This window comes from Astyanax mexicanus, chromosome 22 (genome assembly GCF_023375975.1).
Source record: "Astyanax mexicanus isolate ESR-SI-001 chromosome 22, AstMex3_surface, whole genome shotgun sequence".
NCBI classification, from domain to species: domain Eukaryota; kingdom Metazoa; phylum Chordata; class Actinopteri; order Characiformes; family Acestrorhamphidae; genus Astyanax; species Astyanax mexicanus.
Window position 1 is genome coordinate 25,964,646 of NC_064429.1, and position 24,515 is coordinate 25,989,160.

At 39.6% G+C, this 24,515-nt stretch overlaps 1 protein-coding gene across 4 annotated transcripts in view; it reads left to right on the top strand.

The window, feature by feature from the left end:
* The window catches only part of kiaa0825 (KIAA0825 ortholog), a 190,063-nt gene that overhangs the window by 133,308 nt on the left and 32,240 nt on the right, over positions 1 to 24,515 (top strand). The window contains exon 20 of one of the 4 annotated variants that reach the window (XM_049470829.1): positions 6,257 to 6,349. The exons of the other annotated variants lie outside the window; for them this stretch is intronic. Coding sequence (XP_049326786.1) covers positions 6,257 to 6,275 — 19 coding nt within the window. The 3' untranslated portion in view covers positions 6,276 to 6,349. Of the gene's footprint in view, positions 1 to 6,256; positions 6,350 to 24,515 lie in introns of those variants that run through there. 4 annotated transcript variants of the gene reach the window in all.

A 24,515-nucleotide genomic window follows, 5' to 3' on the forward strand; every position in this document is an offset into this window, starting at 1 on the left:
AACCAAAAATGGCACTGTTGTGTGGACGGGAGGCCAAAACGCATTCAAATTCTCTGTTTAAAAATGACAGGATGTACTGTATGTGGAAAGGACCTAGGAGTGTAAAGAAAGAGATTTCAGTCTGAAGCTCACTCTAGCATTTAAGAAGCATTATTTTTGTACTCAGCCCAGTGCTGTCACTTTGAGACATTCTCACACACACTCATCTCTCTCTCTCTCTCTCTCTCTCTCTCTCTCTCTCTCTCTCTCTCTCTCTCTCTCTCTCTGTCTCATGCACACACTGACTCTTCTCAGTAAATATGAATTAGGAGCTTTCAGGAAATTCTTAAATGGAGTTAAGAACACTGGAGGCTATAAACATTTGCTGTATTAAAGCAGCTTGAGTGGTTTCATGACTTTGCACTGACAGTATGACTTATTATATCACTGAATGAGGAGCATTTGCTGCTGTACTGGGCAGCATATGGCATGAACGCAGTCTTGTGTGGAAGTGATGTGTGAATTGATTAGATTTTCTATATATATAACAGCTTCTGCTATAAATGCTTCTGCTATCATTTGATTGCTGCTGCTGTAACATAGTGTAAGTCTGTACATCAGCCTGCAAACCTTATTTATGTGTAATTTACTATAGTTGAATGTTCTTGATTTTTGCCATTCATTGTATTATATATTATATTAAAGGCTATTGTTAATGTTACAGGGTTCCTGCAGGTACTTAAAAAGTCTTAAAATGTCTTAAAGTAAAATCTGGGTAATTAAGGTTTAAAATTGTTTGAAATTTGTTTGAAAATTGCTAATGTTATCGGTGAGCTAGCTAAAATACTAACGTTGGCAGGGAGTTATCTAGCTGCATTACTGGGGAAATAACTAAGGTTAGCAGAAAGCTAGCTAACATAGTAACATTAGCGGCTAGCTAGCTAACACGCTAACATAATAACATTAGCTTGTGAGTTAGCTACATTACCGGGGAGAGAACTAAGTTTAGCGGAGAGCTAGCTTACATTGTAATGTTTGCGGAGAGTCAGCTAAGTTATCAGGTAGAGAACTAAAGGTAAGGGGCAAACTAGCTAACATTAGCAGCATGCTTACTAACATAATACTGTTAGCGGCGAGTTAGCTACGTTAAGTTTTGGTTTCCAATACAACAAATTATTTTCTTTCAATGATATTATGACTACATTATTGCTGCCTAAAAAAGCAATACATTTAAATTTTAAAATGGTGCAACAACCCTGTGTTAAGATAATCATAACCAGTAGATATAACATTCACTGGGATTCTTACTCAAATATTGGAGAATATCCTCAGAAATAGAAATAAAAATGAGCATATCTGCCAGTCCAGACCCCTATAAAAACTTCTCAGTGGCTTGGATGGTCAGTGAGCGGCAGCTCTGTGAACAGACGTTTGATGTTGAGGTACACAGATGGTAAGATCAGATTTTGGCACCAACAGCTTGAATCCATGGACCAAACCTGCCTTGTGTCAACAGATCAGGCTGGTGCATGTCATGTAATGGTGTGGGGAATGTTTTTTTGGCACACTTTCTTCACACACTTGGGCCCATTAATACCAATCTATTATGGCTTAAGTGCCACAGGCTGTTTGAGTGTCTTTGCTGACCATGTGCATCCCTTCATGACCACTGCTTACCCATCAAATTAAGTACCCATCAACTATTTTACAATGAATTCAGTGTTATTCAGTGGCTTTTCAGTCTGTCAGAACTCAATCAATCAATCAATCAATCAATCAATCATTGCATTAAGGAATTGATTTATGGACTGTTTTGGGAGCAGTATCCACTATAGTGTTCCTAATACATTGGCATGCCAAACTAATACCTCAGTAAGGGGACAGCTTGGAAAAACCCACATCACTATAAGTTGTGAGGTGTTATCTTGTGAGTGAAGTTCCCTTATTCCACAGTGTCACATGTGGAATATATGGATTAATTCATGCCAGGCATTACCACCCACAGTGGACATGTGTTTTTCAAAAAAAATTAATCAAAGAAAAATCTGGAAAGTGTGATGTGCAAAAGTATTCAGCCCTGTTTTACCTAAGAGATAAAGTTGTAAAGAGGTTTAAAACAGGGTTAGGTTATAAAAAACAAATCCCAAGCATTGAGTACCCAAGGAGCACTGTTTAATCCATCATCAAAAAAAGGGAAAAAAAGTATTCTACAGTTGAAAACCTTCCAAGACGTGGTCATGGTCCACCCAATCTGACAGATGTAGCAAGGAGAGCACTGTTGAGAGGAGCAGCCAAGAGGCCCATGGTCACTCTGGAGGAGCTGCAGAAATCCACAGCTCAGGTGGGAGAATCTGTAGACAGTTGTGCACTCTAGAAATCTAATGTTTATGGAAGAGTGGCGAGAAGAAAACCAGTGTTGAAAGAAAGACGTAAGAAGAAGTACCATTTGCAGTTTTCCACATATCACATATAATGTAGGGGACACAGCAAACATGTGGAAGAAGGTGTTATGTATATACAGCTCTGGGAAAAAAAAGAAAAAAAAACTTTTTCAGTTTGCCACTTCTTCACTTCACTATTTATAGGTATATGTTTGAGTAAAATGAACATTGTTGTTTTATTCTATAAACTACAGACAATATTTCCAAAAAAAATATATATATATATATATTGTCATTTAGAGCATTTATTTGCAGAAAATGAGAAATGGCTGAAATAACAAAAAAGATGCAGAGCTTTCAGACCTCAAACAATGCAAAAAAAAAAGTTCACGTTCATAAAGTTTTAAGAGTTCAGAAATCAATATTTGGTGGAATTACCCTGTTTTTTAATCACAGTTTTTATACATCTTGGCATGTTCTCCTCCACCAATCTTACACACTGCTTTTGAATGGTCTGCTTTCCAGAGCTGTGTATGCATGTATCTCTGTGTGTGCAGCAGTGATGTGGTTTTGCAGTGTGTGTGTGTGTTACTGATTTACTCATGCACGCTTCATTATATCACTCTCCCTCTAACCAGAGGCAGCCTTTGAATGATGCAGCTGTTTTAGGAGAGGCCATGTCTCTGAGGGCAGAGTAACAAGCCTTATCTCTCTCTCTCTCACTCTCTTTCTCTCTCTCTCTCTCTCTCTCTCTCTCTCTCTCTCTCTCTCTCTCTCTCCCCTACACTCTCTCGCCCCCTCTGCCTCTCACTCTGTGTCCCTGTGTGTGTTCTGCTGGAGTCTAGCACGCCCCATTAAAGTGTCCAAGTCCCTACAACCCTGCCCCAGACCCATGTCACCAAATGAAGATGTCTAATTGGCTGGGGTGGGTGGGTAGGGGGGTTGTGAGGTGCTCTCTCTCTCTCTCTCTCTCTCTCTCTCTCACATACACACACACATACACACACAGGCTTCCTCCACCAAATTCAATTATTAATGGCCTGATTGCTTGAGTGCAGCATCTCTGGGATTCTGAATCTGCCACACTGAATAAAATAAAACCACTGCTTTACATTTTCATTATGCCTGAGCCCTCTGTTTTAAATTGCAAATGCCTTTGCTGGAACCTGGCTCCGACGTGGCCCGCCCCATTTTTCTTTCTTTTTTTTTTTTTCCTCTTCTTTTTTTTTCTCCTTTACCCTGCCTTTGCCCCCCAAACACACACTGATATAGAAGAGACACACACACATAGACACAGTGGCTTATTTTTTATGACAAGTGTCTTTTCAGTACTACTTTTATACTGATCCAGCATAACATTATGACCATGTGTTTCTCTGCATTCTTTATTATCCTCTTTTTTATCTTGCTGTTTCTGTTGTGGTCAGGACCCGACAGGACCACCAGAGAGCACTGAGAGCAGATACAGTATTGTTTGGGTGGTGGGTCGTCCATTCTCAGCACTGCAGTGACTGTACTGGGTCTGGGCTGGCTGTTTTGTGTTAGTAATGCGTGTGAATCAGACAGTACAGCTGTGCTGCTGGAGTTTTTAAACACCTCAGTGTCACTTCTGGTCTGAGAATAGTCCACAACCACGTGACCACTGATGAAGGACTGGAGAGGGTGAACGACACAAACTGTGCAGCAACAGATCAGAGCTTTTGTCTGGACACAGTGTTTAAAAACTCCAGCAGCACTGCTGCTGAGAATGAATGAATGAATGAATGATTGAATAAATTAATAAATGACCCACCACCCACATAATAGCCTACCTGCTCTGTGGTGGTCTATCCTGAAAGATTCTGACCAATAAAGAACAGGATGAAAGGAGAATAATAATAATAATAAAGTACACAGAGAAACAGATCAAGGACTACAGTCTGTAATTATATAGAACTACTGTTCCTATTAAGTGATAAATACTGTGCTCCTTAGTGTTTCTATATGATCAGTGGAGCTGTAGAAACGAAAGGAGGCGGTTATATTTCTCACTTGCAGTGTGAATCATAAATATAATTCTATAGTATGAAGTATTTTTAAAACAGAGAGAAAAATGAAAAAAAAAAGTGTAAGGAGAGGAAAAAAAAAGACTTCTGGGCTGCAGAGATTTCTGCGCTGTTTTGCAATCAGGTCAGATACACAGAGGCACACACACACACACACACAGACACCATGTGCCACCATGCAGTGCACCCCTCACAACCCCCCGCACCCCCCCAACCCACTGCTGTCCCCTCCCCTTCCCTTTTCCGCAGATAAAAGAATATGAGGTGCCAAACTTAGATATCTTAATCAACTCCACCAGGAGGAGAAACTACACGGCACTGCAATGCTAAAAACGACAACACCTCTCTCTCTCTCTCTCTCTCTCTCTCTCTCTCTTTTCCATAATTCCCCCTGTCCCCTTCTCTCTTTGTTCTACAGTAAATACCACAGCTGTTGACAGTGACAGTGTAAATTTACCTCTAACTTACAGTACCTTGCCTTACTGTCACTGTCACATTGGACGTAAGTAAAGAAAGTACTGTGTTGTGTCTGAGGATAATTAAGCATGCATTATGTGTAGCTTAGCGATTCTGTGCGTTAAAGTCATAACAAATCAGCAGAAATCTGAATTTGTGGACAAAATATTGGTACACCTGCTCATTCATTCACAGCAAATTTCTGGAGAGTTCTGGAACAAAAATGTGTGAAAGTGTTAAATTGTGTGAGTTTATTCTCCAACTTAGACTATAAATTGAGTTAAGGGGAACTCTTTGGTGGTGTAGTATTTCAGAGTTTAATTCAAGGTGTTAAGAAGCCTTACTGAACTCTCTAATAGGCGTGTCCCCAATCCCAGCTTACCATCAGTGTGTAGTCTTGTCTACCAGGGCTCCTACTATTGGGTATTTTATGATATTTTATATAATGGTTGTTTGCCTAGCTGATGTTTTGTTGGCTATAAGAGCAAGTTACCTTCTTCTGCACTGTTAAGTGTGACAGATTGCTGGCAATGTACTAAGAACTGCAGTGCAGGATTAAAGTTGCCAGGTATATTGAGGGCACAAAAAATGCACCTTGCATGGCTAGAAACGCACAAAAGCCATGCACTTATTCTCTTAATTAATCATGGGTGTGTTTTGGGTGTAACGGAAAAAAATAAACCAAACAGTGTGTCACTTGCCTCACATTTCCTTTATGAGTCAGGTGTGCTCTGACTTTGGCACATTGGTATCTTAACAGCGCAGTGCTTTGTGCGTCTCAGCAGAGGAGACTGATACTGACCTGTGCATTTACACCGTGAAGTTATGCCAGCAGTACATTTAAGGGAACAGCAATGTTCTTTTATTCCTTTTTTCTGTTTATTGTTGAGTTGAAAACTTGAGTTTGCACTCTGCTGTGTGCATCAGTGTGTGTGTGTTTATTGAGCGGGGGTGTACACACACATGGCGCACTTATAGGAATGGACTCAATGACTGACTGTTGTCTAGGTTCATTTCAGTCAGTGGAGCACCTGTGTTTTTCACCAACAAATTAGAAACAAGCCAGAAATTTACCTGAACACACCTCACTTCCAGACCATCACACCCACATCAGTGTAGATTTACTATTTTAGCAGCGCAGGCACAAGGCATGAAAATAGACTTCTGGTGGGGTGTAAAAAAAAATCTTGATGACTCTGGACCAATAGAAATTCTCCAAAATCTTCTTTTACATTGACCTCAACTGAAAGTTTAGAAGGTTTAATTTCTCTCTGTAAAGTTGTGTTTGGGTATACATGTTTTTCATTAGACCATGATGATATATACACTGATCAGCCATAACATTAGTACCACCTGCCTAATATTGAATTGGTTCTCCTTTTGTTGCCACAACAGATCAAACCAACCATTTTAGGCATGAACTCCACAAGACCACTGAAGGCATCCTGTGGTATCTGGCACCAAGACAAGCGTTGTTGTAAGTTGTGTGGTTGGATGTATAAAATAAAGGCAACAATTAGATCACGGTGCTCTTTTTACAGTTTCTTCAGTTAGTTGGTTCACTTTTGGTGACTTTCACTGTGTTTGTGACTCTAGTTCAGTGATTCATTTCAGGCTGGATTGCTTTTTGATTAGGGCATGATACAGAATAGCCAAACAGAAGGAAGGATGTTGCCATATGTCAGTCTTAAAGGAACAGTAACAATAGATATTCTGCTTTTAGACTCTTAATTTATCTTTTATTCACAGATTAATTAAATAATCCATAAAAAAAAATGTTCCTTACAATACCATACCAACGTTTACCAAAACAGTGGTTCATCTGGTATCACTGTAAAGAACCATTTTCAAACCAATTTTCGTAATAAATAAATAAAATGGATAAACAAACAAGCAAATAAATAAAAAATACATGATTTAGAATGTATACATTAATGAGAATATGTTTATAGAAGAAATCGTTGGGGTTTCACACTTCCTCCGGGTTCCTCCGAATGCCACACACAGTGAGACAAGCCCGGTCCATCCCTATCCCATCTTGCCCTTGGATTACACCACTCGCTCAAGCTGTCTCTCCGCACGACGAGCGGAGCCCCTCGCTAATCACCACGGCTAATAGCATCACTGCAGCTGCAGCTGCTCCTCCCTGGGCCCTGCTCCGTGTTTGGATATGAAAGTAGCCGGGGTTACACTGCCTGGGAATTCCTGTAACAAATCCATACATTAGCCCTCATCGGGGAGGCAGCAGCATATTAGTCATGCCATTTTAGCCGTCATTGGGAGTCCAGGGCGCGCACGGAGAGCCAGGCGCACGGCGCCGAGGCTCCTGGGAGCACAGCCGTGGGCCAGCGCGTTGGCCGGGGAGCCGGCATTGTCTGTACGTAATGTGGGCTAGCTATGTTCTCTGATTTTCATGGTGATTTCCCTGGGCGTGGACTAGCGCTGAATGAGAGATGATTTGCTCTCCAGGGTCTGTATAAATCAAGCACATCAGACTGGAGAGGCTCATCCTGGATGGGCTCGAGTTGTCTGCGCAGTCATACTCAATGTGAAGTGATGGGCCAGTTAGAGCATTGTTCGTTCCTGGCCAGGATGAGTTGGTTCTGGGTATTGGAGAAGATTCTCCACTTAATCTTGTCAACCTGGGACATCTGACCGGTGCTCCTGGGCTTCAAACATTGACATGTGAGAGCTTTCTTGGGATGTGTCCTTAGATACATGGTAACAAACTGGGCTCATCGTTACTGCTCTTGGCTCTGTTTTGTCTTAAAGTTACGTGGGCCAGTTTTTCCATTTATCTTGTCCACATCCGATCAACTCCTGTGGGCTTTGTGCGTCAACATACCATGACTTTTATTTTCCATTATGTATTTTCACATACACTCACCGGCCACATTATTAGTACAACTGTCCATCTGCTTGTTAACGCAAATGTCGAATCAGCCAATCACATGGCAGCAACTCCAATGCATTTAGGCATGTAGACGTGGCCAAGACGATCTGCTGCAGTTCAAATTAAATATCAGAATGGGGAAGAAATGTGCTTTAAGCGACTTTGAATGTTTCATGTTTGTTGGTGCCATTTTCACACACAACCATCTCTAGGGTTTTCAGAGAATGGTCCAGAAAAATAAAAAATCCATTGAGCGGATACAGTTATATGGACGCAAATGCCTTGTTGATGTCAGAGGTCAGAGGAGAATGACCAGACTAGTTCCAGCTGATAGAATGACAACAGTAACTCAAATAATCACTCGTTACAACCGAGGTCTGCAGAAGAGCATCTCTGAACCCAGAATACGTCTAACCTTGAGGCGGATGATGAGCTACAGCAGCAGAACATCACACTGGGTGTCACTCATGTCAGCTAAAAACAGGAAACCAAGGCTACAATTTTCAAAGGCTCACCAAAATTGGTAATTCGAAGATGGGAAAAAACTTTGCCTGGTCTGATGAGTCATGATTGCTGCTGCCACATTCGGATAGTAGGATGGTAAGAATTTTGAGAATTCAAGGATTCGGCCATTAATTCAAGTAATGTTTGGAACTGTTTGCTGTTCGAAAGACTGCAGTGTAATTTTATGATTTATTGGGCTATTGCAGATTTTACAAATGGCTAGTTTGGGTTGTTTTGTAGAATACTGTATCTCTCTGGCCAATCTGAGTTCTCCCAAGGTTTATACATCAAGTTTTAATTCTTATTTAACTAGCTTGGGGCTGCGATCAACCAGATACTGACAAAGTATCTGATTTTAAGTACCTGCTACCAAGTTTGCCAAATGAAAAAGCAAAAAAATAAAAAGCCAAGTACTGTAGAGTAGTAGTAGTTGGTACCACTCTCCTCTCATCTCAGCTGACACTGACTATTTTTTTTTTTACCTTTATTTACCTAAGTTCCAATTCAGTGTATACATAATTTTGTCCCCACAAATCTGAAAAAAAAAATCATTGCATCTGTTGTGTGAAACTCAGATAGTCAGGTGTGTACAATGTTATTTTATAAAAAAAACTCAAAAGAGTCAGGTAGGAAGACTGATACTGAACCTGTTCAGTATGGAATCCACATTTTTTGAGGAGTTCCAAGTCCTAGCATCCAAATGATGCAAAAACATTTGACAAGAAATTTACATTGTGACATGAGACCCTGTTTATATTTGGTTGAGTATCGGGATTGTATCTAGATTAGCTCAAACCATATTAAAATGCAAGTATAAACACACACATCCATCTCTCCAAGACTTCTCCCTGTTCTGTTCTCATCCCAATTGCTGGACAATGACTGAATTCAATCATATTCCATCTCATACAGCAATCTGATTTCATTTTTTTTCAACTAACTGGGCATGTATATGCGGTGTTCTAAATGCATGTGTTTCAAATATAATCAGAATACAATCCAGATGCTACTTGGTCACACGAAGTGACCATGTAAAGTAAACAGGGTCTAAAAAGTTAATGATAAAAAGGAAACTTTCGATTGGGTTCAGATTTTAGATTAGATTATATCGTCATTAGAGAATTACAGCTATTAACTGGATCCCCTGCGAGCGGTGTGCTGTACACTATTTGGAAGAACCGTGCTCTGGCTAACCCCTCTCAGGACGGAGCCCACAGCAGTGGCCTCCGCCAGATGTGACTTTAATGAGCAGCAGTGCGACATCATCCGTTTATGCCTTTCTTTCTCCTCCCCCCCTCGTTTAATTATGTGCCACGTCTAGTAAACGTTTCAAAAAGGAAATCTCGGGCTGCACGGTGATTATGCTAACGTTAAGGAACGTGCTGCAGTCACACAAGACATTTCCTCCTCTGTTTTTACAGGCCGCTGCTTAGATCAAGAGGCGTTTTTTATTGACAGCTCCACTTTTTTTTTTTAACTCCTGAGCTATTTAGCGCCTTCGGGAGGTGGGCTATTAGCGGCTCGTCCTTCAGGTTCGGGACAGGAAGGTTTTGATTGAATGCAGATTCAAATAAAAAGAATGAGGTACTAAAGCGAACGTTAATACACTTAACAGCCTCTCCACTACCTACTTACATAACTCATTTGTTTCCACCATAATTAGATTATTGTTTCAAGGCAAGGCCAGCAGTGAAGCCATATGAAAATGCTTGCGCTTCTTTTAGCAGTCATTATCCGGAACATTGTAATTGGGTGCCGAGTGATATTAGTCTACTACGAGTTTCACCAAGTGCCACCATATACCACATTTATAAACTTCCTATTATAGAGTACATAATAAAAAAGAGCTAAATTAAAAAAAGAGTATACTTCCTGAAGGAAAAAGCAGTGGAATTGCAGCTCAGCATCGGTGTTACTGTGATATATATATATATATATATATATATATATATATATATATATATATATATATATATATATATACTGTACCTGTAAGTGTTGGTCACTTTGGTGTTACTTAAAGAAGAACTCTGGTGTAAAATGGACTTTTGGTGTAGTAAAACATGATAAAAAGTACTTACCTTTGATGAATAGCACACCTCCATTCTCCCACAGCGTTCAGAGATCCAGAAATTTTAACAGTTAGTTCAAACACCCTTCAGACTGGGTGACACGGGGCATAATTTAATAACATACATCCCGTAATGCTAACTTCAGCTCCGAGTGCCGCCATTACTCCTGGCACCGGCTGCTACGCTATGCGGAGTCTACGTAGAGTTATGGCGGCGCTCAGAGCTGAAGTTAGCATTTTGGGATGTAAACAGTGTTTTTTAATAAGCTTCTTGTGCACTTTTTAAGTTATTAATGCCTCGTTTTAAATGTCCGGGCTCTCCGGATTCTAGCAAGGAGATGTGGAGCTACTTTGAGTTGGATAACGGAAAAAAAATCAATTTATCAGGGTAAATTATGTCCTGTGTCACCCAGTCTGAAGGGTGTTTGTACAAACTGTTAAAATTCCTGGATCTCTGAACGCTGTGGGAGAGCGGAGGTGTGCTATTCATCAAAGGTAAGCACTTTTTATCATGTTTTACTACAACAAAAGTCCATTTTACACCAGAGCTCTTCTTTAACTGGTTACTACAGTGTTTGCTTCTCTATGATTTTTTCAACAGTGGTGGCTGACCCATGTTTATTTTTGTACATTTTGTCTGGAAACTAGAAACTGCAGCAATCAAGCCACACTGGTATCAGACTTTTACAATATACAGTGCTGGCTTGGAGCCAAAAAAAAATTAAATCATCATGTTTGTTTATTATCAGGATCACAGCATCACTTACTACATTTTGTATCAGTTTACTGAGATTACTTTCTAATTTTTAGTTTGGGATGGCTGGCAAAAAGCTCTGGGACGGTTCTGGTTTAACTGGTGGTTGCTATGGTGTTGCTTTGCTAGGTAGTTGCGAAAAAACACCAAATATAATTTTTTGCCATTGCCATTTTCAGCTGAATAAGTTTGGTATTGGTGAACATTTTTTTTGACAGTGTTTGCTAAGGTATTACTATCTACAAAAAAGGGAGCAGTGCTGGTGCTTAAAAGAGAGAGGTGGCTGTTGTGACATAATTTCTGAAAACTACACAATTCATTCCTATAGGGGTAAAATATAAAGTTTTATCTATTTTAAACTAATCAAGAGTATGAAGCTGAGATCTACACTATTTTCAAAATCTAGGATTTTGCCAAATTTGGTGTTTGCAGCTTGTAAAATGTGACTTTTATAACTTTTAACTTTTGATTTAAATGTTATGAATACACTTTCTTACAATACCTTCTTATGGGAAAAAGTAGGCAGCAAAATATTTTTTTCATATGTTTACGGGATACATACTATTATGTACTATTACTATAGAATAACACTATTCCAGGTGAGGTCTGACATGTCACTGTTAAAAAAAAACAAAAAAAAAACAGTGTCAATATAGAAGTAGTGGCTCCAAAAAAACGGTGGAATTATAATAATAAATATAAAATATAAAAAAATAAAACTTAAAAACAATAGTGAGATTATCTATTGCAGGCATGATAATGTTTATAATTACTATAATGTTTGTTAAAGTTTATTAGATAATAGAAGAGATACAACTCCACACAAACCACACACACTTACACACACACACACACACGCGTGTTCAGACATGCACACACGTTCAGACACATTCACATTCATTCACAGAGCAGACTTAAACCCTTGGGGAGATGATTTCATGTGTGTCATCCTAACACAGTTATGCTCCCGAGACATCAAATTCAATCCTCGTTTCTGCTCTCGTAACCAGAGATTTATATGTATTCTAATAAAATTTCCCCTCCAAACTTTTTTCTTCTTCTTCCTTTCCTCCTCCAAAAGCATCTGTCAATTCTGTACCGTTGGGAAAGCGAGGGGTGTGTGTGTATGAGTGTGTGTAAGTGAGTGAGAGTGTGTGTGTCATTGCAGCATTGACAACAAGATGGCAGTATACACTAAGTCAAATCCCCTAGAGAATTTGGCCATGGAAGATAAATATACCTCAGAAAAGAAGGAGAAGAAGAAGGAGGGAGAGAAGGAGGGGGGGAGCGTTCAGTGCTGGATCTGTACTGTATAGCATAAAGCATGGGATGTTAGTGATGGAGCATCTGTATAGGAGTTGATGTACCTCTTATATCAGTGACTCTTTTTTTGTGATGGGTTTATTTTGCATAGGTGTGTGTGTGTGTGTGCCTCTTCTAACTGCAGCTATGGCTCTGTGAAGTTCACTGCTGATTGGACAGAGATCACTTGCAGCCCTGCCTACATCCATCTGTAACCGATCACAGGCTGCACAGCTGTGTTTGTGTGTGTGTGTGTGTGTGTGTGTGTGTGTGTGTGTGTGTGTGTGTGTGTGTGTGTATGTGTGTGTAAAAGAAAGTGACAGTGTGAGAGCGTGTTTTCAGAACAAAATATGACTAGACACATTTTAATTGTTTGTTTCACTGTGTACAAGGTTACTGAGGTTAATACCAAAATTAATTTAACACTTAATAACTAACTAAACAATATGCATTATCTAATGCTATTTATTTCATATATACAGCTCTGAAAAAAATAAGAGAGCACTTCAGTTTTTGAATGAGTTTCTCTGATTTTGCTATTTATAGGTATATGTTATACATTGTGGAACATTGTGATTTTAATCTATATTCTATAAACAACATTTCTCCCAAATTCCAAATAAAAATGTTGTCATTTAGAGCATTTATTAGCTGAAAATGAGAAATGACTGAAATAACAAAAAAGATGCAGAGCTTTCAGACCTCAAATAATTCAAAGAAAACAAGTTCATATTCGTAAAGATTTAAGAGTTCAGAAATCAATATTTGGTGGAATATCCCTGTTTTTTAATCACAGTTTTCATCCATCTTGGCATGTTCTCCCCACCAGTCTTACACACTGCTTTTGGATAACTTTAAGCCACTCCTGGTGTAAAAAAAAAATCAAGCAGCTTGGTTTGATGGTTTGTGATCATCCCTTCCTCTTGATTATATTCCAGATGTTTTCAATTTGGTAAAATCAAAACTCATTTTAAGTTTTAAGTGGTCTCTTATTTTTTTCCGGAGCTGTATTATTTTTGAACATGATAACTGTCATTCTAAATTAAATTTTATTTGTATTTATTTTTCTTTAATTTGTTTTTCATGGACGTCAGTAAAAAGCATTTATATTGGTGTATTCAAACAATTTTGGCAGCCTTATGCTTTTTATGGAGTTTTGGAGATGCTCTGACCAAATCATATATATTCATCAGAGTAAGGCTCTAATCAGAATGGCTCAGGTCTTTGCATTTATAGATTTAACAAACACACCAACTACAAGGACTGCTTGGTGCCAAATGCAGTACCAATCAAAAGTTTGGACACATCTTCATTCATTCAATGTTTTTCTTTATTTAGTCATTTAATTAATTTTTTACATTGTAAAATAATATAAAAAAGACATTAGGTTGTAAACCGTAAAAAAGTGTTTATTCTCCACATAAATCGCCTAAACTAAACCTGATGAACTGAGATGGTGATTTGAGGTGATTTAATTGGGATGAGCTGGAGCTTCACAGCGTGAAGGAAAAGCAGCAACTATTGTTCAGCACCTCCAGGAACTCCTTCAAGACGCTGAGAAAACTATTCCAGGGGACTCTCCCTCATGAACAAACTGGGATTAAAATACCAAGAGTGTGCAGAATCTGTCCTCAAAGATAAATGTGCTACTAAAGTCTAAAGTATTAAACATATTCTGGTTTGTTTAACACTTTTCTTTTCGATTTACAGAATAATTCTGCATTTGTTCCTCTATTGCTTTAATACAGTCTTCAATATTAAACTTACAATGTAAAAAAATCATAAAAATAAATAAAATACATTAAATGAGAAGAGGTGTGTCCAAATTTGTACTTACATCTTAAACATTTTGAACATATGCAAGTTTTCACATTCTAATGATGCATACAAAAACGTAATTAATTAATGAATTAATTCTTCTTGAAACTCCCAGCTATAAAAACAATGAGGCACCTCATGTGGCAAAACTACAGAATCACAATTCTGAATTTACTTTCTCATTCATCATCATCATTCTCATTTTGACAGAGTTTTTAAGAGTTTGTATGTGTGCGTGATGTTCGTGATTGAAACTCGTGCAGTATAGGCTGTGGTGTGTGTGTGCTGGTGTGCATATGTGTGTGAGCATCTGTGTGGTAGAGCTATTAGAACTCATTTGAGGGGAGGAAGAAATAATCACCTCTTTGGAATATAAAATTAGCATTGCAGTCAGTGATTATTTCTCCATTGCCAAGCATTATTACACAACTCCCGCATTTAGTGCAGATTATTGCAATTACACACACACCCTGTAAAAAAAAACCATTGTTGAATGCAGCTTTTTTTATGAATGGAGGAAAACACGGGGTGTCCATGTGCTGCTGGTATTTACTTTCATTATAGTTTGTAACTTTTTTTTTTTATTTATAGCACACGTTTTACTAGAGTGGTTTGAAAAAGTGTGGCCACCCCTGATCATTTTCAGCATTTTTCTTTATAAATGGTTGGTTGTTCCGATCAGCAATTTCAGTTAAATATATCATAAATATAATAAAATATATAATATACATATAACAATATAGCAGATGAACACAGTGATATTTAAGAAGTGAAATTAAGTTTATAGGATTTACAGAGAGTGTGCAATAATTCTTTAAACAAAATTAGACAGGTGCATAAACTTTTTCATACCTCTGTATAAGCCTTTTAGAGTTAATATGATCATCACATATGATTGTTTAATATAGAGATGGTTTGATGGTTTAATATAGAGTAGAAATCACTTCATAGTATCTGCAAAAACTTTTTCTACAGTATTTGTTAAATCATTTGCAGCGATTTTGTGTGATTATTGTGTATCTATAGTGTTTATGAAGTCTTACAGAGGTAACTATATATTGATTAATCTTCTTCAGTCAGCTAAATCAAAGGTAATTCCTTAGTAATAGTTGCTAATCCTGGTCAAATCAATATTGTATATGTAATGAAAAAAAAAAAGATCTGAGAAAGTGTTTTCCTGTTACTGTGATTTTTATTAAATACAACTAATGATACATAAGTGTGTAAATTTACCATAAAGTGTTGCATCAGGGGACAGGTTGGAATTGTCCACACCTGTATACATTGTCAGGTGTTATCTTGTGAGGGAGGTTGCTCATGGCATGCATATAGGAATTCATCCACATTCAATACTTGCTGCATTGCCTTATTCACATATATCTCAGTGTAGCTCAGTGTAGCATTCTTTAGCTTCCATGGGACATGACAAAAGTCATAGGACACAATACAAGTTCATATCTGTGTGTATGTTTCCTTCACATGGGTAAAGCAAAAACAAGCAATTGTAAGGGGTGTAAGCAATTGACATGGACAAAGGTTTTGGGACACCTGCTCATTTCTTGTTTTGTCCGAAATCAAGAGTTAAGCCCGCTTCTAAACTATAGATTTAGAATGGCTGTGAGAATTTGCATATGGCCACAAAAGCAATAATTAGGTTATTATGTTGGTCAGGATCATCATAACCCTGGTACCTCATCCTGGAAAAGTATTGGATGGAGAAACTTTATTCCAGAGAATACAGTTCCACTCCGATTTACAGCTCAATGCTGTTGGGCTTCATACCCCTCTAATCCCATGCCTGCTCTCCATAGATGTCTGTTCTATTGGCAGTGCTTTTCTACAGGGACTGGACAAGATGACGGAATTGATGTATAAAGAATAGTTCCAGAACATCCTACCAAACCCAGTGTATTACTCATACAGTGTATCACTATAGGCTTTGATTGCTGTAGATAAATGGTGTTAGCCTGTGTTAACTCATCTAAACAGGCCATAAATGGGGAGCAGCATTAAGTGGCTACTGTCATGACTTCATACTCCTCTCTCTTTCTCTCTCTCTTGCCCTCTCTTGCTCCCTCTTACTCTTTCTCCCAGCTCTTATCCTCCTTCCATCCATCCTAAAGGGCCTTATAATCCACTGAGCCCTTTCTTTCTCTCTCTCTCTCTCTCTCTCTCTCTCTCTCTCTCTCTCTCTCTCTCTCTCTCTCTCTCTCTCTCTCTCTCTCTCTATCTCTCTCTCTCTCTCCCTCTCCAGTATTATTTATTAATTGAGTTGATGTTTTTATCCCCAGTCCTCCCCTCCCCTGCTGGTTTGTGTATGTCAAAGCGCCACAAATTAGCCCAATGTATGGTGCAGAGAGCCCTAGCTAATGAGGGGCTGTCAGTGAGGTGAATGCGCGGGAATTAGCATGGCGGCTGGGCTGAGCCGGAGAGGGGAAGAGTGGAGGGGAGGGCTGGTTTCTGTTTATCTGCGGGAGCTGTGGAACAGTTATAGAAAAACAGCTAAAAGGAATTATGCTGCTTTTGTTGCTTTGTGACATGATTGGATTAAGTGTAAAAAGGCTGAATGAGGTGCTAGCGCAGGTGTAGTCGTTGTGCAGCGCACTGTGTGTGTATATATATATATATTTAGTCATATTGTGAAAGGGTAATTTGTGTATTTATTCAGTGTGTGAGAATTGAGATAAGAAAGAAAAATAAATGGAGATGAACGGAGGTAGTATAGAGGCTGGTAAAGGATCATAAGGATTGTGCTGTTGTTGTTCAAGCTTTATTGTTGTGCATTAAATATGATGTACACATTATAAACAAGCACGCTGTAATGTATGTCCCAACGTCTCATTCGGTGTAACTGTGGCTAGCACTAGTGGTTAGTTGCTAATTCTAATGCTGCTGCACCCTGGTTTAGTGGAAATTTGGAAATATAAGCCTACTGTAAATAAATGGAAGTGCTTTACTCACCCATATAACTTTTTTTAAGGAGAGAAATACGTGTAGATTAACATCCAGTGCTTTTTTTTCATTATTACAGTTTTGTTTACTTAGCTTAGCTTTATGTAACTTAGTTTTATTTTATCCTTCAATATAAAAAGTTTATTGTCTATATTGCTTTGCCCAAATTAGTTTGATTACATCGTTAATTATCCAAATAACCCCTACTTTTTTCAATAAGTGTAAGTGTTGCTCTTCCTCCTTCATGAGGACAGAGACGCCTCTTAATGCAGACAGTTTACCACGCTGACGTTCATTTATTATTATTATGAACCCTCGGCTAATGGATGAGTCTGGATGCTTACTGCACTCTGTCTGCCTTGATTCATTTCAGTAAACACCCCCCTCCCTAAAAACGGCGGCCCGCTGGAAGTCACCGGGACCAGGCCGGACCCGGTAATTAATCAAGCGTCGGACAGAATTAGATTATCTGTAATGGGAGACAATGTGGATCGGGTCGGGACAAAACGCGGCGGCCCTGCACGACAAGCTGTAGCCTGTATGAGGTTTTAGCCGCCACTGTATCCAGCTGTATGTGCGTGAGTGCTCCTCTGGCTTATCTCCGCACCCCCACGCTAAACTCTCTAATTAAGACGTGGCCGCTGATGTTTGAGCACGGCGGAATGCGTGTGCGCGGACAAAGGGTCCACTCTGCCGTGGCCGGCCGCTATCGCTGCGCAGTGTAATGTTAGAAGTCAAAATAGGCCGATTCATTTGCTCGCGTGGAGCTAAGTGCATTCTTGGCTCGGGCTGTGGCGGGGCTGTGTATGCACGGCGTACGCCAGGGAAGCCATTTGTGACGGGCCAATGTTACTGCCCTGTGTCTTAGTGTGAGGCTCTGGCAACCCTATACCTCCGCCACTTTGTGCTATTATTTACATCTCTATCTGTCTCTCTCTCTCTTTCTTTCTTGTTTTTTTGTATATCTTTTTTTCTCTCTCTTTTTTATGCTGCTTTTCATAAAGGCCCTTATGAGCTATCAAGCTCTTACTTTCTCTCTCTCTCTCTCTGTAAGACTTGAACAGAACAGAAACAAGAGTCCTGTCCCATGACTTTTGTCACATCCCACAAACGAATGTATTTCAGGTACACCCATGTTAAATGGTAATCATCAATTTTAAACTATCGGGCTTCACTCAAACACCTCACTCACACTTTTCTAAAGACCTGGCAACCAATACCACTACCAATATTATTTACATCTCTATCTGTCTCTCTCTCTTTCTTTCTCTTTTTTGTATGTCTTTCTTTTTCTCTCTCTCTCTCTTTTTTATCCTGCTTTTCCCCATCTTAAACACCTCATCTCTCTCTCAAATCATTGCTCCACCTATAATATTGTGTTACATCCAATTACACGTCATTTTAGAACTATTATCATGTCCCATGACTTTTGTCACATCCCACTCAGATGTCTGTTGGGTCTCCTGCACTGAATGTAGATGTCATTTGATTGTATGCATGGACAATTCTAGCCAGATGCTGCTGGTCACAATCATGGTAATAATGTCTTCTATGATGTACTGTATTTCCGGTACACACATGTTAAATGGTAATTATCAATTTTAAACTGTTGGGCTTCACCCAAACACCACACTTGCACTTCTCTAAAGATCTGGCAACCCTATACCTTGTGCTAACTGACATTATCCTTTTGTAGTGATGTGGGTAGATGTGCGCCATCTATTTGCCCAGAGAGAGCAGCACCAATTGTGCTCTCTCAGGACTCTGGCAGCTGATAGCAAGCTGCATGACTGGGATTCAAACCAGCAATCTCTAGATCATAGTGGCAGCACTTTAGACCACTGGATCACCATGAGCCCCTTTTCTTACATTTTTATTTAATGTCAAAATAACAATTTAAGTCATTGAACATGAATAGAAGTATCAGAGTCCCATTACTGTTATCAAAATCCATTGAGGCTAAGGGGTGCTGATTTGACCTGTTGGATATGAGTGTAGGGCCTCTTTGATCGCATGGACAATTTTAGCCAGGTTCAGCTGGTCACGATCATTACCACCCACAGTGGACAGTACACTCAATGCAATTTTCAAGCCTCAGATCATTTCTGCCACCTTGCCTTGAGCACGTGGGCTAGTGTTCACCCTTACTCACAAGGCAGACAGCCCATGCACACTAATTTTGTTTGTTTATTTATTTATTTTCAATGCTTTGTGGTCTCTGCGGTATCCTGGGTGGTTGCCAGAGGGTTGCTAAGTGGTTGCTATGGTGCAACTATGTGGTTGGACAGGTCTTTCAGATGGTTGCTATGATTCCAGATGCGTGCAAGTGGTCGCAAGCTGTAGCTGTAGCTGCTAATAATACATAGCAGGGAGTTTTGTCCCTGTGGATTCCTCACGTCCGTCCACTCCTGCATGCAGTTTCAGGACTGAAGAAGAGTGTCACATTTGCCTAGCCACTCTATCACTAAACCAAACACGCTGGTATCTCACACACACATACACACATGCCCGCGCGCGCATGCACGCTCACACACTGCCGAAGTTGTAACAATGTGTGTGGGGCTGCCAGAATAACAAATAGGCCAGGCAGCCCATGCATGCTAATGTTATGTTGTAAGCAGTTTTGTTGACAAGTGCTAATACTTCTTTCATACTATCATCAAAAGCGGCTAATACAGCACCCATTACTCCCTCGCTCACTCTAGCGGACATGATGGATGGTGACCTTAATGCGGGTTAGCCGAGTTTTTGAAAGTTAAACCACCCGTCATAAATCACGGAATTATTACAATGCACTTTAATTGGTTAAGGACTGTTTATTTCCTAAAGAGCTTGAAAAAATTGAGTTTGGGCACTTTTTTAATTTGCAGAGTGCATTTTCATTACCAATGGCACTTTAATATTACCCTCCTTTGTCATGCAAAATATGCAACACACTGGCAATTTATTAATTGGGGGAGGGAAATGTGAAGAAGAAGAAGAAGAAAAAAAAAAGCGCAGGGCAAGCGTAAATCCATGCATTGTTGTTGTTGTTGTTGTTGTTACTATGAAGGTGTGTGATGCATGGCTGTGCGTGCCCGATGCTCGGATGCGTGCATCTACCAGAAGTGGAGGCACTTCATGGTTGGCTCCTGAAAAGAGAATGGAAGCCAATGCAACCTATTTTCTCCAGCCTGGCGTAAAGCTAATTAGCACAGAGTAAACATGAAGGGCTTTTTGGGTAATTGTATACATGCCAAACACAAAGGCCTGGGCTGAGTCCTCGCATACGAACATAAAGGCAGAACCTGAGCAACTCTTAAGATGCTGTGCCAGGCCTGTAATGCAGCCATTTTCCCAGTGTAAACACGCCTAAGGCTTTGAATACCATTGAAGTTGAGTGGAGTTATACAGGTCTAGGTCTATAGGGCTATAGGTATAGGTCTACGTATAAAGGTCTAGGTCCATGTACCGCTTTCTGTGTTGTTGCCATTATAATGGCCACTGGTTTGTGTCTTGTTTCAGATCCCCTTTTAGATGTTTAAACGTGTGCATGAGCTTCACTTGTGCTAACATGCCTTACACATCATAATAGAGGAATATTGGAAAAATACGATTTTTAAAATGTATTTATTTATGTATTTTTGTTAGTGTGTTTAGTATACACAGTATATATTATCAGAGATGTGTCCAGGACTATGTGTCCAAACCAATGCATTGCTAAGTGGTTGCTTTAGTGTTGTAAGGCTGTAAGGTGGTTGACATGGAGTTGCTATGTGGTTGCAATGAAATCCCAGGTGGTTGCCATGAAGTTGCAAAGTGGTTGCTGTACTCCTGCTACACGGTTGCTTTGATAGCTCAGGTGGTTGCTTTAAACTTGTTTAGTGGATGCTAAATGGTTGTTATGGTGTTGCTAAGTGGTTGCTATGAAGTTCTGGAATGGTTGCTGTAGTGTTGCTAAACAGTTGCTTTGATAGGCCATGTGGTTGCTATGAAATTGTTAGGTGGTTCCTATGGTTTTGCTATGTGGTTGCTATGATATCCCAGGTGGTCACTAAATGACGTTTCCAGTGGTTGCTAGGTGATTCCTATGTTTTTTCTATGTGCTTGCTATGATATCTCAGGTGGGTGCTATGAAGTTACTCAGTGGTTGCTAGGAGGTTGTTTTAGTGTTGCTATGTGGTTGCTATGATATCCCAGGTGGTTACTACATGAAGTTGCTTAGTGGCCCCTATGTGTGGTTGCTATGATGTGTGGTTGCTATTATATCCCATGTGGTTGCTATGTCGTTGTTATGGTGCTGTTACTGTAAGTGCTTACTATGATGTCACTTAATGATTGCTATGCTGTTGCTATGTGGTTGCTACTTGGTTGCTGTGGTGTACAAGGTGGTTGCTGCGGGGCTGATGAGTGGACACTAGATGAGTTTTATAGTGTAGTGAGGTTATTGCTATGCTACTTCAGGCATTTGCCTTTATGTTGCTTATTGGTTGCTAGGGTGTTGCTGTGTGGTTGCTGTGTTATCCTATGTTAGTGGTTGGATGTTACAAGTATATTTGTAATGAATTTGTTCAGATTTACTGTGCATCTGATCAAAAACAGTATACAACTCTGAACCACACAATCTAAAATGAATGAATTTTATTTACAGTTATTAATAAATGTAAACCTTAATGCCTGTAACTACATCAGAAACAGACGTTTTTTAAATGTCTTTTCATAATCGTTAATTAAGATGAGGAGGAAAAAGCATAGTTTAAAGTATAAGGTGGTATAATAATATAATAATATATAATAATATAATAATATATTTGTATTATTATTTAAGACCAATGCTATTGGTCCATTTATTTTAAAAATCACACAATGTGCAGATTCACTCTTTCTCTTAGTCTCTCACTCTCTCTTTCTGTCTCTTTCTCTGTAATATTTGCTGGTGAGGTGAGGTGAGTACACCCTCACACCCTCAGATGACACTCATCCTCCTCCTGTCCCTCATTTTCCTGCCTGTCAGTCAGGCGACGGCCTCGACAGCCTGGCAGACCAATCAGACGACGTCTCCTGGGACACTTTGTCACGCCTTTAAGGATGCATGACAAAGTGCTGCTTGATTTCCCAGTGGCCAGCCACTGTAGCCACACACTCACACATATGTATATAGAGACATATACACTACACACACACACACACACACACACACACTTACACACACAGACAGACAGACAGAGAGAACATCCAGCTAATCCCTTGACAGAACTTCAAACTGAGACGTATGCTCGCATGCTGCTCTTCTCTTCACAATAGTATAATGTTATTGATATTGTCTCATGGTATAATAGTATTGTTAGCAACAATATTAACACAGCAGTTTGTGAGAGCCATATTTCATAAGTCATAAAACTGTTTTGGATATCTGCTCAGTAGATTTATAAAGTAATTCTATGCTCTGTTTACATTGTCAGATTTTGTAAGTAGGAAATTCAAAGTGGAACAGCTTCAAAAGCTGGATTTCCTACTCGAAAAGTCTGGAGAACCTCACAACCATAAGATTAGAATCCAAGATGGCTGCATGCTTTGACTGCTAAAAGAACATTAGTAGTGTACCATTTATTATCACTGTTTTACTATTTCTGTCCATTAAATCAATCATATGCACAGAATCTTTGGACAGGTTTGGAGGCACAAAATACCTCATAATCCATTGTTATTAACTATGCTAACATTGCACAATGCTAACTTTGTACATGCCCCTGAAATCAAGCTGGTGATGGCACACCTTTTGCCAGAATGCAGTTTATTGTAATATATTACCCAGTTAATATACTGCTATAAACAATCGCTATCTCTGCTGCTCCATGCTGTTTGCACGCACAGTATGTACAGCGCTCACTGCTTACAGACAGTCGATTCTGTTTACAACGTGGACATCTGCTCTGCACATCCTTTTGAAAGCACCGTTCTGTGTTAAAGCATCTTCATACTGCACAGATATATGCGCTGGAATACAAAATTTGAACACAAAAATTATGAATTTACTTTCTTGCTCCCGCGCCAGACAGCTCTGACCAATCGGAGGACATAACATGATCATGTGGTTTATTGGTGCACATCCTCTTATGCCTGCAAATTACACAGCATCCATCCATCCATCCATCCATCCATCCAATGTTTCTTCTATCCAATCTGTATGTATAGATAAGTGAGTCTGGCAAAAATCACATCCACATTCAATACAGGGACCCCTCCATGCATGCATTCTTTAGCTTCAAGGGGAACATGGCAAAAATCATGGGACATAATATTAGTTTCTGGGTCATGATACAGTTTGTGGGATGTAAGTATATTTCAAACAATTGCACTGCCTTCAAATCTTTGTTCCCCAGGAGAATGTTAATATTTGCAGTATTTGGCGAAGAGGCTCAATGGCTTTGTTTAGAGGAACTCTTCTGGCTCTTGGATTTTATGGCCCACGCTTTTGCTAGATGACTGGGGAAAGGGCTTGGTAGCCTCTAGCTAACTCAATTGTCAGCTGTATGTATGCTTTGTTTGTTTGCTGGTTGAATGGCGGACTTGGGGGAACTCTTCTTCCGCGGCTAAGGCGTAGGCCATGGGACCGACTGAAAGCCACAAAAAGCCTTGTGTTCCACATTTGTGTATCACAAAATTCCCTTCTCTTCTGCAGTCTCTTCTTCTTCTTCGTCTTCGTCTTCTTCTTCTTCTTCTTCTTCTTCTTCACAGTGCTGCATCTACAGCATAATGTCTGATGGAGCAGCTTTTAATAGCTCTGAATCGCCTTTGAAGAGGAAGAGGAAGTTACACAGTCATGCCAGTCAAGTGCTGTAATCCCTACAACTGACTAATGCAACCATCACTGCAGAGAAAGCTAAATATCTATTTAAAAGTGTTTGTTCACAGAAAAATACGACAATATTTGGTGACAGCGTTCGCATGCATCCCAAAAGCTTTTGGGTTTAGAAGCACTTATCGACTCTCGTACGTGTCAATCAATCGGGGCAGTATAAAACACAAAAAATAAACTCCTTAGGCTGCCTTGTTGATGGATGTGTTTACCAGTTGTTCGAGGAAAAGAAAGGAAAATCCGTAATTATTTTCAGCACAAAGAGCTTGTTTAGCGTTAAAGCGCTGCTTTGCGGAGATAGAAAATTAATTTTGCAGGTGTAAAAGCTTTTCAAACTCGAGCTCTTATGAGGAGAGTGTAATCCTATGAATAGAATAAGCAGCCTTTACAGCCTTTATTGAAAGTTGATACATTTTTTTTCTGCAATTCAGCTCTTCTTGACATTGGCATCCTCAACTTTCTGAAGCGTCAGGTAAAGAGCTGAGGTGTGTGAAAGACTTTTTCTTTCACCGCCGTCTCGCT